Source organism: Cervus elaphus, chromosome 19 (assembly GCF_910594005.1).
Source record: "Cervus elaphus chromosome 19, mCerEla1.1, whole genome shotgun sequence".
In the NCBI taxonomy this organism is placed as follows: domain Eukaryota; kingdom Metazoa; phylum Chordata; class Mammalia; order Artiodactyla; family Cervidae; genus Cervus; species Cervus elaphus.
Window position 1 is genome coordinate 10,943,867 of NC_057833.1, and position 19,535 is coordinate 10,963,401.

Below are 19,535 nucleotides of genomic sequence, written 5' to 3' on the forward strand. Positions count from 1 at the left end.
CTGGTTCTTCCTATATGAGAACTTCTTAAAATTAGAAAATGAGCAAAGTAACCACTTTTAGAAAACTTGAGTTACAAAAGATAGAGCCACTTAAATGGTCCCAACTGCTAGAGACCTTTCTCTGTGCTGCCCATACCTACCTCTTCCATCTCTTCTCCGTCTATGCTCCTTCACAAACAGGATGAAGTTGAGTAGGTTGGGTGTTTGGGATCAGGGTCTGGGACAGCTTAAGGCACTCAGAGCTCAGTAAGTCTCCAATAGTATTTAAAAACTATTTTATTAAAAGGTTAAAACCAAGTTTTTAACTTGGCCATTGTTTTATGATAAATTCAGTTTGAAGTCAAAATAATACACTCAAAAATTCAGACATACAATTTCTTAATAAATTTGAGATTTGCTCTACATACTCAAACATGTTTGAACTTCCAAAAATTGGAAGGCACTATGAAATCATATTTTTAAAAAAATTAAATTCCTGCTCTTTATGTGTGGGGTGGTGGGTGGGTATAGGAATGAGTTTCACCTATCCAACTTAATATAATTTTTTTGTTTAAAAATTTTTAAATGTTTGGATATAAATTTTGTGGATTTTTATTTATGGGAAACGGCAGTTTTTAAATGGATGAGCTGAGGTTCTTTTCTCCCTAAGATGTATAAGGAAATATTTTCCAAGGTTTAGAAGAACTTGTTACATATTTGAAAATAGAGATTTCATCACTTAAGATGCTTTGAGCTATGAGTAACGGAGGTAGAGGGGTTTCAAGTTTAGTCAATCCACTGACTCAACAACGTCACTAAGGATCTGGATGTTCTTTCTGTCTCCATTCTGCTGCCCTCAGCACTGGCTTCACCCCAAGGCTAAGTCTCCTAACATCATGAAATGGCTGCAGGTCCAGGTACCACATCCAAATATAACCACCCCAGGGGCCGGAAGGGCCTGTTTTTCTAGAGTCTCCTTAGAAGTGAGATAAGAATTTCCCAGAAGCTGCCAAATAGCCCTCTCATTATATCTCTTGGCTGGAACCCTTTACAACCCTCTCCTAAATGAATCACTGGCAGGGGCAGCAGGACTACCAGAGTTAGGTCAAGCAGAATTTGTCCTGAGAACAGATGATAATGGGGCTCTGATGGCTGTGAAGAAAGCTATAGTACATGTCCAGAAGGTAACCAGTAATGTTTACTAAAGAAGTAGAGTGTTAGTGATGCTCTGAAAAGTAATGACATTTTCTACAAATCTCATGTCACATCTAGATTAATTTAGGGAAGACCTCCCTAAAGTAATAAAAAATATGGATGCTGTCAAATGCAACTTTATTAGTTTTAACATATATAACTGTATGTATATATAAAGAGAATGAGGAAATACACTTCTGTTTTATATATATGTATGTAGGATAAGTTAGGTAAATAAGACTAACAAGAAAGACTGTTATAAAAGGTGAGAAATTTTTAGGAATTCCTAAAAGGAAAGACATAGGAAGGACAATAAAAAGAGTCAACTCTACAGAGGAATAAACTAGATGAAAAGTGATTGTGTGGTGGGCATGTGATAGGCAGGACTCACTTGCAATCAGTTAACACAAACAGAAGGGAGTGGGATCTCGCAAATCATCATAACAGGGATTCTCCAACTCCAGTCTACAGAAGAATCCTGGGGAGTTTATTGAAACTGTGTGTTACAGTATGACCTCCCCCACAGACCCAGTCCTAGGATCAGTGTCTGGGCTCCATTCCCACAGATATTCTGGTTTTACTTTGCGGCTTGGGATGTCTCTGAGCAATCTGCATTTAAAACACCCCGTACACACACACACACACACGATTCTGATTTAAGTGATCCAATGAAACCTACTCTGAGGAATCATATTTGGAACATTTAAGCCATGGCCCCTCACCAAGACACCTCTCCCCCAATCAACAGTTCCTATGTGAAGCAGCTTTTGCAAGGCATCTGTACCCAGAATAAAGCAATGAGTGTGAGGATTGGAGCTGAGGACCCTGGCAGCTACTGAACCCCAGGAGAGCCCAGGGTTCCCACATCCTAAGACAAACTTCCAGTGCCCCCAGCATACTCTGCCCCTTCATCACAACCTTTAAAAACAGTCTAGGCAACAATAAACAGCAAAGCAGATGAGAAGACATAGAAATTTAGGCTTAGGGTAAACACCCAACCAAAGATTACCAGGTATGTGAGAAAAACCTCCCCCCAGCCTTGTTGCAGATGGCTCTGAATTCACACAAGAAAATTTTAACACAAGGAGAAATTGTTAAATAGCAAACAGAAGATGTTAAGACAAATTTTTAAAGTTAGACTATCCTTCAAAGTACATCCAGGATTGTAACCATGAAAGAATAACAGCCTGTTAAACAAAAGAAGCTATTAGGAATTTTAGAAATCAAAAATATGATTAGAAAAATGACTCCACTCATGTTAAAAAATGTATATGAAGATACATAAAAATATATATGGATTCAAATTCATTGAATAAATGATTGGTAGAATTGCAATAGCTTCTTCTGGAAGTGAGACTCAGAGGTATGCAGAGACTCTTGTTGTACTCTATATATATGTTTTACTCTATATACTTATATATTGCTTAAATAGGTTGCAGTGTGAATGTATTCGTTTTCACATATGTAATGAAAAGAACAAAATTCACTTAAAATGATTTATCACTTAAAATGATTTTATCAGTTACTGGTGAATATGTCTAAAATGCTTATATAAAATATGCTTTCTACTTTGAGGACCTTTGTAACCTACTTATACTTCAATTTTATTAGCAGCCACCTCCTCCTCATTTAACTAATGATTGTAAGCAATAATCAGCCATGACCAGCATGAATTTCTCATTTATAAAGCTCTTACTTGACCAAATAAGAGCAACATTTCACACAGTTGAGGTGATCTAGGAACATTATTATTGCCTTCTGAGATATAATGTTCTCCTGATTTTCCTAAATGGAACTAAAATGGACTGGAATGGGTGAATTTAACTCAGATGACCATTATATCTACTACTGTGGGCAGGAATCCCTTAGAAGAAATGGAGTAGCCATCATAGTCAACAAAAGGGTCCTAAATGCAACCTAAAAACAAGAGAATGATCTCTGTTCGTTTCCAAGGCAAACCATTCAATATCACAGTAATACAAGTCTATGCCCCGACCAGTAATGCTGAAGAAGTTGAAGTTGAACAGTTCAATGAAGACCTACAAGACCTTTTAGAACTAACACCCAAAAAAGATGTCCTTTTCATTCTAGGGGACTGGAATGCAAAAGTAGGAAGTCAAGAAACACCTGGAGTAACAGGCAAAATTGTCCTCGGAATACAGAATGAAGCAGGGCAAAGACTAATAGAGTTTTGCCAAGAAAATGCACTGGTCACAGCAAACACCCTCTTCTAACAACATAAGAGAAGACTCTACACATGGACACCAGCGGATGGACAACACTGAAATCAGGCTGATTATATTCTTTGCAGCCAAAGATAGAGAAGCTATACAGTCAGCAAAAACAAGACTGGGAGCTGACTATGGCTCAGATCATGAACTCCTTATTGCCAGATTCAGACTTGAATTGAAGAAAGTTAGGGAAAACCACTAGACCATTCAGGTATGACCTAAATCAAATCCCTTATGATTATATTGTGGAAGTGAGAAATAGATTTAAGGGACTAGATCTGATAGACAAAGTGCCTGATGAGCTATGGGCAGAAGTTCGTGACACTGTAGAGGAGACAGGGAGCAAGACCATCCCCAAGAAAAAGAAAGGCAAGAAAGCAAAATGGCTGTCTGAGGAGGCCTTACAAATAGCTGTGAAAAGCAAAGGAAAGATATTACCATTTGAATGCAGAGTTCCAAAGAATAGCAAGGAGAGATAAGAAAGCCTTCCTCAGTGATCAGTGCAAAGAAATAGAGGAAAATAATAGAATGGGAAAGACTATAGATCTCTTCAAGAAAATTAGAGATACCAAGGGAACATTTCATGCAAAGATGGGCTCAATAAAGGACAGAAATGGTATGGACCTAACAGAAGCAGAAGATACTAAGAAGAGGTGGCAAGAATCACAAAGCTGTGATCACTCACCTAGAGCCAGACGTCCTGGAATGTGAAGTCAAGTGGGCCTTAGGAAGCATCACTACGAACAAAGCTAATGGAGGTGATGGAATTCCAGCTGAGCTATTTCAAATCCTAAAAGATGATGCTGTAAAAATGCTGCACTCAACATGTCAGCAAATTTGGAAAACTCAGCAATGGCCACAGAACTGGAAAAGGTCAGTTTTCATCCCAGTCCCAAAGAAAGGCAATGCCAGAGAATGCTCAAACTACCGCACAATTGCACTCATCTCACACGCTAGTAAAGTAATGCTCAAAATTCTCCAAGCCAGGCTTCAGCAATACCTGAACCGTGAACTTCCAGATGTTCAAGCTGGATTTAGAAAAGGCAAAAGAACCAGAGATCAAATTGCCAACATCTGCTGGATCATCAAAAAAGCAAGAGAGTTCCAGAAAAACATCTATTTCTACTTTATTGATTATGCCAAAGCCTTTGACAGTTTGGATCACAATAAACTGTGGGAAATTCTTCAAGAGATGGGAATACCAGACCACCTGACCTGGCTCTTGAGAAACCTGTATGCAGGTCAGGAAGCAACAGTTAGAACTGGACATGGAACAATAGGCTGGTTCCAAATAGGAAAAGGAGTACATCAAGGCTGTATATTGTCACCCTGCTTATTTAACTTATATGCAGAGCACATCATGAGAAATGCTGGGCTGGAGGAAGCACAAGCTGCAATCAAGATTGCCGGGAGAAATATCAATAATCTCAGATATGCAGATGACACCACCCTTCTGGCAGAAAGTGAATAAGAACTAAAGAGCCTCTTCATGAAAGTGAAAGAAGAGAGTGAAAAAGTTGGCTTACAGCTCAACATTCAGAAAACTAAGATCTGGTCCCATCACTTCATGGCAAATAGATGGGGAAACAGTGGAAACTGGCTGATTTCATTTTTCTGGGCTCCAAAATCATTGTGGATGGTGATTGCAGCCATGAAATTAAAAGACGCTTGCTCCTTAGAAGGAACGTTATGACCAACCTAGACAGAATATTAAAAAGCTGAGACATTACTTTGATAACAAAGGTCCGTCTAGTCAAGGCTATGATTTTTCCAGTGGTCATGTATGGACGTGAGGGTTGGACTATAAAGAAAGCTGAGTGCCAAAGAATTGATGCTTTTGAACTGTGGTGTTGGAGAAGACTCTTGAGAGTCCCTTGGACTGCAAGGAGATCCAACCAGTCCATCCTAAAGGAGATCAGTCCTGGGTGTTCATTGGTAGGACTGATGTTGAAGCTGAAACTCCAATACTTTGGTCACCTGATGCAAAGAACTGACTCATTTGAAAAGACCCTGATGCTGGGAAAGATTGAAGGCAGGGGGAGAAGGAGACAACAGAGGATGAGATGGTTGGATGGCATCACCAACTCAATGGACATGAGTTTGGGTGGACTCTGGGAGCTGGTGATGGACAGGGAGGCCTGGCGTGCTGCAGTTCATGGGGTCGCAAGGAGTCGGATACAATTGAGCGTCTGAACGGAACTGAAACCCCTACATTTATGGTGATTTGTTATAGCAGCAATAAGAAATGAATATACCATTGTGTCCAAAGTCTATTTTGGATTTTGGATTTTTGCAGAGGGAAACTATTGGGGCGGTTGGCAAGAGAGTGAATTGATCTGATTTGTTTTATAAGGTTGATGGCTATTACATGGAAAATGGACTGAAATGAATATGCAAGAATGATCAGGGAGATGAGGTTGTGCATTCATGCAAGTAAGGAGTGGCTGGGTTAGTGTCGGGCTAGCATGGAATTGGAAAGAAATAGAGGCCAGGAATCAATCTAACAGGATTTACTGATGGAGTGGATATGGTTGGGGAGCAAGAGGACTGGAAAAGAAAGGAAATAATAAAGAATGAGGTTTGGGGCTTTTCAGCCTCTGGGTAGACAGGTGAGAGGCAATAGAGTACAGTGACTAACAGCCTAGAAGCCAGATGGAGACTGCTGGGGTTCATGTCCTAGCAGTACTACTTAGTGGTTATGTCACCTTCGGCACATTACTTACCTCTGTTCTCAGTTTCCTCTACTGTAACAAGGGCTGAACAAGGGCTGGTTTGAGGGTAGTGTGAGATATGTAAGGTGTTACTATTAGTATCATCATGTGTTGGTGCCATTTATTTAAGTGGGGGAATCTGTAAAAGAAATAGATATAGGGGTGAGGGAAATAGAAAACAATGCTTTTGATCTGTTAGATTTGAGATGCCTTTTGGACACAGAGTGGAAATATCAAGAAAGCAGTTTAAGAATAGCTATTTCACATAAACGAGTGGAACGTAAGACCCTTGCCTTTCAAATTAGAGGAAAATATCCAATTATTCTATCCTATTTCCTTTGCTTTGATTGGCAGGCGCAGCAGGGGCCTTTCCTTAGGCTTATTCAAAGCAGTTGAAGAGAAAGGATTAACACTATTTGTTGAGAGTAAAAGAAGGAATGTGTGTTTAAAGAGATGTAGGCATTCTTTCTATTCCTTCCAATTCCTCCCATTCTAATGAAGGTGAAGATAACAATTGGGCAGTGAAGGGCAGACCATACAAAGAGTGGCATGGGGGTGGGAGGTGACCACAGTGAAGAGAGCTCTTGGGATGGTAGACTCCCCAGGGAGCTTTTTTCCAAATTGCAGCCAAAATTAATTGTCCACATAGTAAAAATAACCACTTACAATAGTTCTGCTGTCCCTGCCTCTAGTTTCAGAAAAGTGTATGAGTCTGAACGTAGAGTAAAAGCTGTGGTTAGGGCTGCTGAGTCTCAAAGCATTTCTAAAAGGAACATTTTTGTTTGATTTCAAAGTAAATGCATAAAACTTAGGAAATACAGAAATACAAAAAAAAAATCATCTTTATATTTTAATATATCCTTGTAGTCCATTTTTCAAAGTAATGCATCTTTTAAACATTTTCACTTAGTAATATATCCTGGATATTTTCCCATGTCATTGCATAATACACTTAGTTTTCAAATGGCTATATCTTTTTATGACATGGACAATTTTGAAGAATGTAGAACCCTTCATACTTTTTTTAAATAAAATTTTTTCCATTTTGTATTTTCCTCTTGATTGGATTAAGGATATGTACTCTCAGCCAGCAAACCTCATAGGTGAGCACAAGCACTTCTCAGGGCATCACAGCTGGAGGCACATGAGCATCTGCTTTTCACTGGTGATGTTAATTTTGATCACCTGGTCAAAGTAGAACTTAGTTCTTTCACTGAAGGTTATTGCTGAGGGTTTTTGTTCTGTTTCAACCAGTAAACAGTCTATAAGGGACACTTTAAATACATACACATGCTCCGATTTTCATCAGCATTTATCCATAAATGATTTTTGCCTCATCCAGTCCTTATCCAGTTGTTGTTAGATGATTTTTCCAACTCCAGATCTCCCTCCTCATTTATTAGTGATCCCTCTTCATTCTACTTTAAATAAGAACCTCCCTCTTCCCATTATTTATCAATTATTGGTATGGATTCCTGAACTTTATTTTGTTCAATGGTTCACCAATCATTACTGTACTTAATTACTTTGGCACACAAGTTAGCTAGTGGGGGCCCCTTCAAGCTGATTCTTACAATGCTGGAACACATTCCCATCATCTTTTATAAGTACTTCCTTAGTTTCATTGCTTCCCTGGTGACTCAGACGGTAAAGCGTCTGCCTGCAGTGCGGGAGACCCGGGTTCGATCCCTGGCCTGGGTTCGATCCCTGGGTTGGGAAGATCCCCTGGAGAAGGAAGTGGCACCCAATCTAGTACTCTTGCCTGGAAAATTCCATGGACTGAGGAGCCTGGTAGGCTACAGTCCATGGAGTCGCAAAGAGTCGGACACTGAGTGACTTCACTTTACTTTCATTATAACAAATTGTTTCAGGAATACCTACTGTGCCCCAGCCTTGGAATCAGCTGTTTCTCTGAGCAGTCCTGGTTCCTTTGAGTGGGAATGGTATTAGAGACCAGTATCTAGGCTCTAAGTATGCTCAAGTGCTACTTGATTCTAGTGATAGTTTTTATACATATGTCAAATCTTTCAAATTGTGTGAGTTTATTGTATATTACGGGCTTCCCTGGTAGCTCAGCTGTTAAAGAATCCACCTGCAATGCAGGAGACCCCGATTCAATTCCTGGGTCGGGAAGATCTCCTGGAGAAGGGATAGGCTACCCACTCCAATGTTCTTGGGCTTTCCTGGTGATTCAGCTGGTAAAGAATCCACCCACAATGCAGTTGACTTGAGCGTGATCCTTGGGTTGGGAAGATTCCCTGGAGGAGGGCATGGCAACCAACTCCAGTATTTTTGCCTGAAGAATCCCATGGCCAGAGGAGCCTGGTGGGCTACAGCCCATGGGGTCACAGAGAGTTGGACACGACTGAGCAGCTAAGCACAGCATCGTGTGTTATGTTACTGAGTGTTCTGTGATCACTCAGCTACAGTCAGATGTCCTGGAGCGTGAAGTCAAGCAGACCTTAGGAAGCATCACTATGAACAAAGCTAATGGAGGTGACGGGATTCTAGCTGAGCTATTTCAAATCCTAAAAGATGATGCTGTGAAAGTGTGGCACTCAATTTGCTAGCAAATTTGAAAAACTCAGCAGTGGCCACAGGGCTGGAAAAAGTCAGTTTTCATTCCAATCCCAAAGAAAGGCAGTGCCAAAGAATGTTCGAACTACCACACAATTGTACTTATTTCACATGCTAGAAAAGTAATGCTCAAAATTCTCCAAGGTAGGCTTCAACAGTATGTGAACTGAGAGCTTCCAGATGATCAAGCGGGATTTAGAAAAGGCAGAGGAACCAGGGATCAAATTGCCAACATCTGTTGGATCATAGAAAAGGCAAGAGAATTCCAGGAAAACATCCGCTTCATGGACTACACTAAAGCCTTTGACTGTGTAGATCATAACAAACTGGGGGAAATTCTTAAAGAGTTGGGAACACCAGACCACCTGACCTATCTCCTGAGAAATATGTATGCAGGTCAGGAAGCAACAGTTAGAACTGGAATGGAACAATGGACTGGCTCCAAATTAGGAAAGGAGTACATCAAGGCTGTATAAAGAGCCTGTTGATGAAAGTGAAAGAGGAGAGTGAAAAAGCTGGCTTAAAACTCAACATTCAAAAAACTAAGATCATGGCATCCAGTCCCATCACTCCATGGCAAATAGACAGGGAAACAGTGAAAACAGTGAGAGACTTTATTTTCTTGGGCTCCAAAATCACTGCAGATGGTGACTGTAGCCATGAAATTAAAAGACGTTTGCTCCTTGGAAGAAAAGCTATGACAAACCTGGATAGCATATTAAAAAGCAGAGACATTACTTTGCCAACAAAAGTCTGTCTAGTCAAAGCTGTAATTTTTCCAGTAGTCGTGTATGGATGTGAGAGTTGGACCATAAAGAAGGCTGAGTGCCAAAGAATTGATGCTTTTGAACTGTGGTGTTGGAGAAGACTCTTGAGAGTCCCTTGGACTGCGAGGAGATCCAACCAGTCAATTTTAAAGGAAATCAATCCTGAATATTCATTGGAAGGACTGATTCTGATGCTGAAGCTCTAGTACTTTGACCGTCTGATCCTAAGAGCCAACTCATTGGAAGAGACCCTGATTCTGGGAACGACTGAAGGCAGGAGGAGAAGAGGATGACAGAGAATGATGATTGGATGGCATCACCAACTCAATGGACACGAGTTTGAGCAAGCTCTGGAAGATGGTGAAGGACAGGAAGGACTTGGCGTGCTGTAGTCCATGGGGTCAAAATGAGTCCGACATGGCTGAGTGACTGAACAGCAACAGTTGTATGTTACTGTAATACTTAAACAAGCTATTTTACAAAAAGTAGATAATAAAAGAAACATATTCTAAAAAAAATTTTTTATGAAAAGAAAAAGAATTAAAGTATAGTATTTAGGGATAAAATTTGGGCAATACAACTCCAAAGAAAATCAAAGTGATTACCAAAAAATTTTCAAGAATGACCAATTTAGGAGAGAGGGAGTTGACTATGATTGGGTCGAGGGTATGAAGCTTCTAAGCTAGCTGATGAGGTTTTATTTTTTTACCTGGATGCTAGTAATTAGTTTCCTCATAATAATTCATTATATAAATTGTTCACATAATTTTCTGCAGCTTACAATTTTATCATATTTTACAGTAAAAAAGAAAATAAATGAATAAAAGTAAATGAATGCTGTTCATGTTCATTGTATATTAGGAATTAAAGTTACTCTGCAAGTAGGGCAAACCCATTAATAATCTAACATATTTCTTTGTACATTCATAAACTTATTAAAATAGCTTATAAAGCTATTTTAAAGTATATTCATATGTTATTAATGAGAAGCCTATACAAACAAACTAGAATATTAATCTTTCTTAATATGTTAACTTTTTGAATATTATTACAAACCCAGTCATATAAGATCAAGACAAATATTTATTTTTTTTTAGAATTTCCATTTCATTCTTTAAAAATTTTTTTTCATTTCTTTTAACTTTTTGTTGTATATTGAAGTATAGTCAATTAACAATGTTATGATAGTTTAAAGTCCACAGCAGAGCAACTCAGCCAAACATATACATGTATCTATTCTCCCCTAAACTCCCCTCTCATCCAGGCCGCCGTATAATAGAGAACAGAGTTCCCTGTGCTATTCAGTAGGCTCTTGTTGGTTATTCATTTATATATAGCAGTGTGTACATGTCCATCTCAGACTCCCTAACTCATTTTGTTGTTTTTAATGGTTTTTATTTCTCTGCTGAGATTTTTTTATCTTTTCAAGAACTAGATTTTCCTTTATGTCTTCAAGCAGAATTATAACAGTGCCTTCAAAAGTCCTTGTCTGCTAATTTCAATATGTGGGTCATCTCAGAGTCAGTCCCTTTTAACAGTCTTTTCTCTTTAGAATAGGTCCTGCTTTTCTGTTTCTTCCTATGTTGAGTAATTTTTTTTTTTTAATATTCTGAACTTCGTGAATGTTATGTTACAGAAATTTTAGGTTCTATTTCTCCAAATACTGTTGATGTGGTGGTGGGGAAGGGGCTGTGTGGCTTTAAATAGGCAATTAATTTGGTTGGCCTAAAACCACAACTCTGTTTCTATGGCAACAGCTCAACTCTCAGTTCAGTTCTTTCATCTTTAATTAGGCTGCTTGGAGTCTTCACCAGGTCACCTGTAGTTCAGGGCTCAGCCAGACATATAGGCAGAGTTTATATGCAGTATCTGGGATTCCCTCTCTCCGGGTCGCTCCCATTCAGGGGTTCACTCTTTACCTCCCAGCAGCTGTGGTTGTCCTCAGACACTGCCCTGTAGTTCTTCAAGCCAGAATGACTGTGAGTTTTCTATTTGGATTTTGGTTCTCCTGTATGGTGCAGTTTGGGGTCTGCCCTCAGGCTTAACATCATTTAAAAACAAAAACCAAAAACCTGACCCCATGTCTGTCACCTCATTGGAAGTATCAGCTTTCCTCCAGAATTGTCCTGCTTTTGGTCACTTGCGCATAGGGGTTTTTCTTTTCTTACCCCTTTTAATGTTGTCTAACGTTTAGACATTTTATTTAAATGCAGTTCTGCCTGATAGGAGATTACTTGGCCGGTATAGAAATGGACTGAATATTTATTTCTTTAAAGAAATGGTAATATAAAGAAGCTAAGAAATTTTTAATGGATAAATAAAATAATGATATAGAAAAACACATATAGTTGGACTAACAAATTAAGGTATTTTTGGCAAACAGAAACCCTTTGAGTATGTATTCTAATTTTAAGGAAATCTGTGTATGTAACAAGTAGAATATAAAGATAAGAAAAGTAATAAAGGAAAAATGTATCTTAACAAAAGGGGAAACATTTTCACTTTAACTATTTTGAAATAAAATATTTGAACCTATTTTGTATTATTTTAGGAATAAATCTAATGAAGCTGATGAGTGTCAAAGAGAACTTAGAAAACTGAAGTTTGAATCCATTATCTCTGACTCACGGTACACATTGCAAATTTTTTATTTAATATTTTTAGTAATTGAATTTGAAACCATATTTTAGATAATATTTAAAATGTACTTAACTTTTTTTTATAGTATTGCTTATGTAAACAATATCTAACCCTAGTTTATAATGTATTGAAGCTCTTCAATGATTTTTGCCTCTGCCTAGATAAGAAAATTTTTAAATCACAGAACTATCTATTTATGTAGCATTCTTATTTTAAAAATTAAAGTTATACTCTTTATTTTTAAATGAGATGTTTATACATTTTTGATAAACATAAAAATATAGTATTAAATGCATATTGGTTGGGTTTTTTTCCTTATTCCATTTTAGGCATACCAGATTGCTTAAAGAAAAAGAAGACTCTTTAATGACTTGTCAACAAATATATAAAACTTTACAGGAAGAACTGACTGCAAAAGAAAGGCAAGAAGATGATTTAAAAAGAAGAATTAATATTGCAGAAAATGAACTGGAAATAACCAAAACTCTTCTGATTCAGACAAAGGAAGAAGTTGTAACACTGAAAAGTGAAAGGTACAGTCAAGAATAATTTCCAAATATATTTTATGTTTAAGTCAGTAATCCATATATATTTAAAACATCAAGGTCCTATATATTTTGATAACAGTGAAATCCAAGATTAACGATAAGTTTCACGTGAAAGGTCATCTCATCCTACCACCCCGTTTTACAGGTGATTAAACTGAAGCCGAAACTGGTTAAAGGACTTGCTTAACTTCACTGAGTTAGTGCAAGTAGGATGGAACCCACATGGCATTTGGTGTTAGATTTTTGTTGAATCAAAAAGATCATGTGTAGTACTTATACTACTGAATTTCACTTTGGCCAGTAATTGTTGGATTCTATCATCTTCCAACAGAAAGATCTGTTTATCTTTATCTCTTTATCACTTTTCCCTTTTTAAGTTCCTACTTTTCTTCTCTGTTATTTGTCAACACCTCGTATTGAAGACTGTCCAAAAGCAAAGCAGAGATACCTCTGTTAATGAGTTAATATCAAAGATACTAAGAAGCATATTCCTCCAACCATCCTAGATATTTTTGCTCAGTTACTTTGTCTTTACTTATCTGTACTTAATAACTCAACCATGCTTTCTTTCAATTTTCATTTGCCTGATAATATCTTTTATTATTTGAATCCTTTTGTTTTAAATCCATATTGTTATATAGCATAATGTTAGGGGTTTTCCTTTGTTTTGAATTCACATTGGTATATAGTATAATGCTAGGGGTTTTGTTGGCTTTTATTAAATCTAGGAGTCTTTAATGGGAGGTATTATGCCATTTACATGTTCCATAAGAGTACAAGTTTCATGAGGATAAGAATTTTTGTCTTGTATTATTCTCTGTGTACAGAAGACATAATTAGATATTTGTTTTTCATTTTTTTCTATCATTTTTCATTTTATTCATTTTATTTTATGAGTATTTGACTGCTTTCTATTTAGAAGATTTATAATCTTGTTTTCATTCTTTCTGAGGGCAGCTGTTTGCTCCCAGATGTGGAGTTTGGGAGTGAGGCCATGGAAATGGATGGCAGGCACCTTAGAATTAGGTTCATTGTCTCTGAACTTTCTCACCAACACTATGCCCTCGATTATATCTATGTCTACTCCAGGCTAGTCAGAGGTCTGTCTAGTTCACAGAGAAACAAGGATTATCTCTTGTCTCCCCTGAGATAATTTTCATTTACTTCTCTTTGGTTGAGTCAGATGAACAATTGCAGAGCTTATTGCCACCCACCACTTATTCCTCTGCCCTGCTACACCAGTAACATGCCTCTTGCTAAGGTGTTGCATCTTGTAGTTCTGTGAGTCTTCATCCCACCCCCACTTCTGCCATTTCACAATTTTGTCATTGCTAGTCCCAGTACATATTAGAAGCAGCAATTTTATAAGCAGGAAATTTGCAAGAGCCAGACTTACTAATAGTAACAAGAAGTGATGGCAGCTGAAAGACTGACCATGCATAAGAAGAAAGAAAAACTAAGTGCAAACAAAAAACTTTGAAAGCAGTGCAGTTTGGCCCCATATGTGGTAGAGACAAGCACCCCTACACATACCGGGAGTCTTGAGCCCTCTGTTCATAGCTGTGTGTGCCCGGTCGCCTCAGTCACGTCCAACTCTCCGCAATCCTGTGGCCTGTAGCCCGCCAGGCACCTCTGTCCAGGGGTCTTCTCCAGGCAAGAACACTGGAGTGGCTTGCCATGCCCTTCTCCAGGGGATCTTCCCACCCCAGGGATTGAACACGCGTCTCCTCCATTGCAGGCGGATTCTTTTCTGCTGAGCCACTGCGGAAGCCCGTGTTTATAGTATGGGTTAATAATTGATGGCCATAAGGGTGACTGTATCAGAAAGATTAAAATCAGCTATATACTCTATGTATGTGAAAGATACAGAATACCCCATTTCTAGTGATGTCAGATTAGTTAGATTTAGCTGTTTATCCAGATGAATTCTGTCTCTTTCATAGTGGTCATTGAGAAGATTCTATCTTTGTTCAAACATTCCTGGAACTCTTTTCTGAGGATTGGCTTAAGTGTGCATGTTTTAGAATATCCTCAGTATGATGAATCTTTGACCTTTAGGAATGAATTTGATTTTTAAAGCAATCTCAATAGGTCCAGTGAAAGCAAGTTCAAGGAGAATGATGGGAAATCAATCTGGGAAATATCATTGGGGATTAAAAATAAAGTAAAATGTTTTCTCTTTTTTTGTATGCTTAATAAACTATCTCTGGCAGCAATTTGAAGATGGCAGTTTCATGAATGTTTTCAGGATTAACAACATTATTAGAATAAATATAGAGCTTTCTTAGGGGATTGTTTGCTTTGAAATAGCATACCAAATTTGCTGTTTTCTTTCTTTTTTTTAAATTTAGTATGACTCTAACCTTATCTTCTATTTTAAGTGTTAAAGATAATTTCTTTAAGTTTTCTGAGAATAGAGACGTCACTGGACTATTTTCTTCTCTTCTTCTCCTCTCTGCCCCTCCCCTCTTTTTTCCCTCTTGCTGTTTTTCTTTCTTTATTCTCTATACTTTAGTCTATCAAAAAGCAGGCATGATATTCCTTAGTTGTTTAGTGGCACCAAATGTACTGACATAATGTCTATCACATAATAAAAATTAATATGTGCTTGTAGCCCAGTAAGTTATTGTATTATCATAGGATTACTCTTAGATATAAGCACTGTCTTTTTTTTCCTTGTCCAGGGTTTGCTTCACATTTTGTCCATCTTGTCATTTATTATATCCTCAGAATCTGGTACATGTATCCACTCAATAAGTATCTGTGGAGTGGATGAATGACTTGCTTTGGGTAATTCAGTTAGCTAGCAATTATTTGTTGAGCATTTACTATATGCCAGGTACTATGTACCCTGGGGATACAGTGGTGAATCTGAAACATTCCTTTCCTTGTGAAGCTTAAATTCTAATGAGAAAGACAAACAGTAACAAAATAAATAAAGTAGAGAACTAACCAGAATAATTACACATTGTAATAACAGATAGAAGGTAAGTAAAGGGGTATTGTAGTAGAGACTGCAAGAAGGGATATCTGCTTTGGCAAGGGTGGTTGTAAAAGTAACTTCCAAAATGATGCATAAAGGAAGACAGGTAGCGGTTCCCACGCCAAGGGCCAGGGAAGAGTCTTACAAGCGATAAATGAGCTTGATGAGCTCTCAGAAGTGGCAGTGTGACTTGAAGCCTGGCAGATGTGAGGGACACGGGCAAGGCCAGGTCTGCAGGGCCTCACGAACCTGTTGGAGTACAGGTATTAGTTCCAGTGCAATGAGAAGAAACCACTGGAGGGATTTAAGCAGAGGAATGACACTGTGGAAGGATCACTCTGATTGCTGGGTGAAGAAGGGATTGGCAATGGGCAATAGGAGGAAGTCAGGCCATTTACTGTTTTGATTCTAATCAAAGGGTTTTGTGCATATCCTCATGCGAAGAGTTGACTCATTGGAAAAGACCCTGATGCTGGGAGGGATCGAGGGCAGGAGGAGAAGGGGACAACAGAGGATGAGATGGCTACATGGCATCACTGACTCGATGTGTCATGAGTTTGAGTAAACTCCGGGAGTTGGCGATGGACAGGGAGGCCTGGCATGCTGCGATTCATGGGGTTACAAAGAGTCGGACACGACTGAGCGACTGAACTGAACTGAACTGAAGCCTAAGAGACATTCGAAAAGTGAAAATCTTTAACCCCCTGCCAGTTTCCGTTGGATTGTTTGAATGTCTGTACCAAGTGGATGAGAGCAAATAGCCAGGGCTTACTCCATGTTGAGCCAGAGGAAGATGGGAGAGCCAAGGTAAAAAGACATCCTTAAGAACAAGTGACCTTTCAGAGGCTTTGACATTACTGTCTAAACCTGCCTCAAAATTTTGACTTCAGAGGCAAGCTGTTATCCTGCCCCTTTCCTGTCTCTATTTTGGTTCTTTGTCTTCCCCTCCTATGATCATGTGACAGCAGATATTCCTTAAGGCTCATAGATGAACTTGGCTTTCCTCTCTCCACTTTCTTCCCCCAGTAAACTGTCTCTCAACTGAGAAAATTTGCTGTTGGAGCTCTGGTTTGAAGGACCAATGGAATTTCTAAATAGAGGTATCCTTAAGCAATTGGAGATGTGAAAGTCCTTCCAGAAAAAAGAATCTGGGCTCAGGAAAAAAAAACTTAAAATAGAGACTTTTGATGAGACCTGTAGAGAGGGCTAGGCGGTGCCTGGGAATCTGCCACACAGCAAGGTCCCAAACCTCTGCCTTGGAAAGACAGCAACCAACAGGCTGCAAGATGTGCTCTCCAGAGGCCAGAGCCCAGCTAGCTCAGGGTGCTAGGGTGGGCTTTGCAAATTCAGGCACTCTCCCCACACTGCCCCTCCTCCCCGTCCCCTCCCCACAGCAAAGCCATTTGCCATGGTTGCACTGGGACCATTATGGAAAGTGTGAGACTTATAAGCTATGTAGCTTCAGAAGAGGAGGAAAAAAGATATGAAAAGCCAGAACTGGCTCTAGAAAAAAATCGGCAGAATTTCTGAATTTGGAGCAGGAAAGGAGTTAGTGACTAGGAAATAATTCATCCTTAGTACAAATCTATTTAATTATGTATTGCTTTGTCCTCCACACTCATCTGAGGAAGCTCCCTTAGGAGAAGAGGCTCCACTGGAAGGAAGAGAAGTAGGTCCTCAAGATCCTAAATGCTCGGGGTAGAGAAGGTCTGGCCAGCTTGGTCACAGGCACACTGGGGCTGCAGAGAGGGGTCTCCTCAGGGCATGGCACAGGAACAGTGCCAGAGAAAAGTGTGGCTGTTTTTAAAATTCTGTGTAAAGAGAGCCCTCAACTCTCATGCTTCCAGGCTATAAGGTCTCTTAGGCCAAGGCCAGAACTCGACCGGGAAACATGAATTTGTGACACCACGTCAAAAGTATTACGGATTAAATAGGGTTTTGTGGGCTGGCCTGCAGACCGAATTCCTTCTTTTTGGAAAATTACTGCTATAGTAAAATGTGTTGGGAATTTCCTGTAACCAACTTACAAATACATTTTAGAAGAACATATGTGTTTAAACTTGAAGACTGCCCACGTATAACACTGAGAAATTCATTTACAAGTAATGTGTGGCCTACAGTGGTACCACTGAGACACGCAGCTGTTTGTAACAGCTCACACCATATACCTTCATGCCCAGGAGCTTTGTAGGCCCTACCTTGGTAAATTCCAAGAAAAAAATATAGAATTATTGTGATTTACTTGCCAATAACATGACAGGATTAGTGAAGAATGTTGTTGGAGGAAAAGCTTCATTGTGACCAAAGTTAGGTGCAACTGACTTGCATGTGAATGATTTTGTGAAATAAATAATATCTGTCTGTATCTCAAGCTATCTAGCTCTTTACCTACCTTAACTGAAATTTACCTAATTGCTCCTTGTCCCCACAAAGCATATGTTTGAGGCTATAGGGAAGAATTTTATTCCCCCTCTCACACACACATTAACTTCTTTCACAATTTCTTCATCCTCTTCTCTTTCTCTTTTATATTTGAGAGCTATAGACCCTCACCTCAGAAAAATAGACATAAAACCTGACAAATTATTTCAGGCGATTCATGGAGCTTCCTGTTCTCCTGTATATGACATGACCCCTTGATTAAACATATCTGCTGCTTCAGGTTCCCTCTTCCCCTACTCCTTCTTTTCTTTCTTCTCTCCTCCCCCGTTTCTCCCTCTCAAGCTCTCTCACCAGCCCCAGGTTTCACAGTCGTGGGGAGCCCTCTGAATGCTTCTGTGGACATGATTTTGTTTTCACACAGCCCCAAGCAAGATGCATCATTGTGCGGTACTCGTTAGAAACAATCAGGAATCTGAAAACCAGCCTGAACTCTGCCCTCCTTACCACTTGCCACAGAGGAAAGAGCTTATTTTTCTTGCGTAACAGTGCCATCCCCTCCTCACCAAACCCTGTGTCCCTATGTCTGGTCTCACTCAGAAGGAGCTTTTCTTCTAATTCACCAACCCAGAGGGAAAGCCATTTTCAAATTTGCACAAAGACTCTGGCCAGCAGAGTTGTGGCCCTCTCTTTTGAAGCAGGTATTATTTTCCACGTTTTCTTCTTGAGGAAACTGAGGCTAAGCAAGGCTACGTGTCTTGCTCAGGTTAACGTAATTAGCAAAGACAGAAGTCAAACTGTTGTATCTAGCTTTTAACCCGTGTTCCTCCCCCCCCCACTACAGTTTGTACAGTTCTCTTAGCGTTTGTCCTGAAGGGATCCATTCTGTCAGCTTCTCTTTCTCAATCATGTTGTAACACTGAATCTTCAGAGAACTTCCAGCCCTGCAGAAAGCAGAAAATCCCAGAGTACCCCCTCTCACCTTCCCCTTGCTTTCTTACCCCACCTCTTCACTCTTCCAGGATTCTTTCATTCATTTAATAAAGATAATGTGACTTTTGTCATCCTTTCTGTAGTGCCTTGGCAAAATCAGAAGTAGAACTATACCTTCAAAACAAAAGTAGAATAAAAACATTTCACAACATAGCCTATAAGAAGATAAACTTGGTGTTTGGTTACTTTTTTGAGACTTTGTCATACTTTCATGAAGGCTAGAAGCAATAACAATATAAAAAAGGATGTGGAAGCAAGGTTTCAAGGGTTCTGTTACCTCGTGGTAGTGTGACTTAGTATTGAATAAAAAAGAATGGACTTTTAAGTTAAGCAAACATAAATTTAAATCCCAACTTGACCAGTGTCAAGTTTGGACAACTAGCTTAATAATTTTAAGGGTCATTGTCATTTTCTGTAAAATGGGCATATTAATAACAGCTACCTTCTTGTAAAAATTAAAGCATCTAGTATCATGCCTAGTAAGTTGTAGGTGCCCAGAAAGTATTGATTCCTTCTCTTTCATCTTCCCTTAG

At 39.1% G+C, this 19,535-nt stretch overlaps 1 protein-coding gene across 1 annotated transcript in view; it reads left to right on the plus strand.

Moving 5' to 3' along the window:
* LEKR1 (leucine, glutamate and lysine rich 1) overlaps window positions 1-19,535 on the plus strand; it is a 209,108-nt gene that overhangs the window by 126,068 nt on the left and 63,505 nt on the right. Inside the window, exons 8-9 of the mRNA XM_043875221.1 lie at window positions 12,011-12,088; window positions 12,429-12,632. Of these exons, the coding sequence (XP_043731156.1) occupies window positions 12,011-12,088; window positions 12,429-12,632 (282 nt within the window). The remainder of the gene's footprint in view (window positions 1-12,010; window positions 12,089-12,428; window positions 12,633-19,535) is intronic.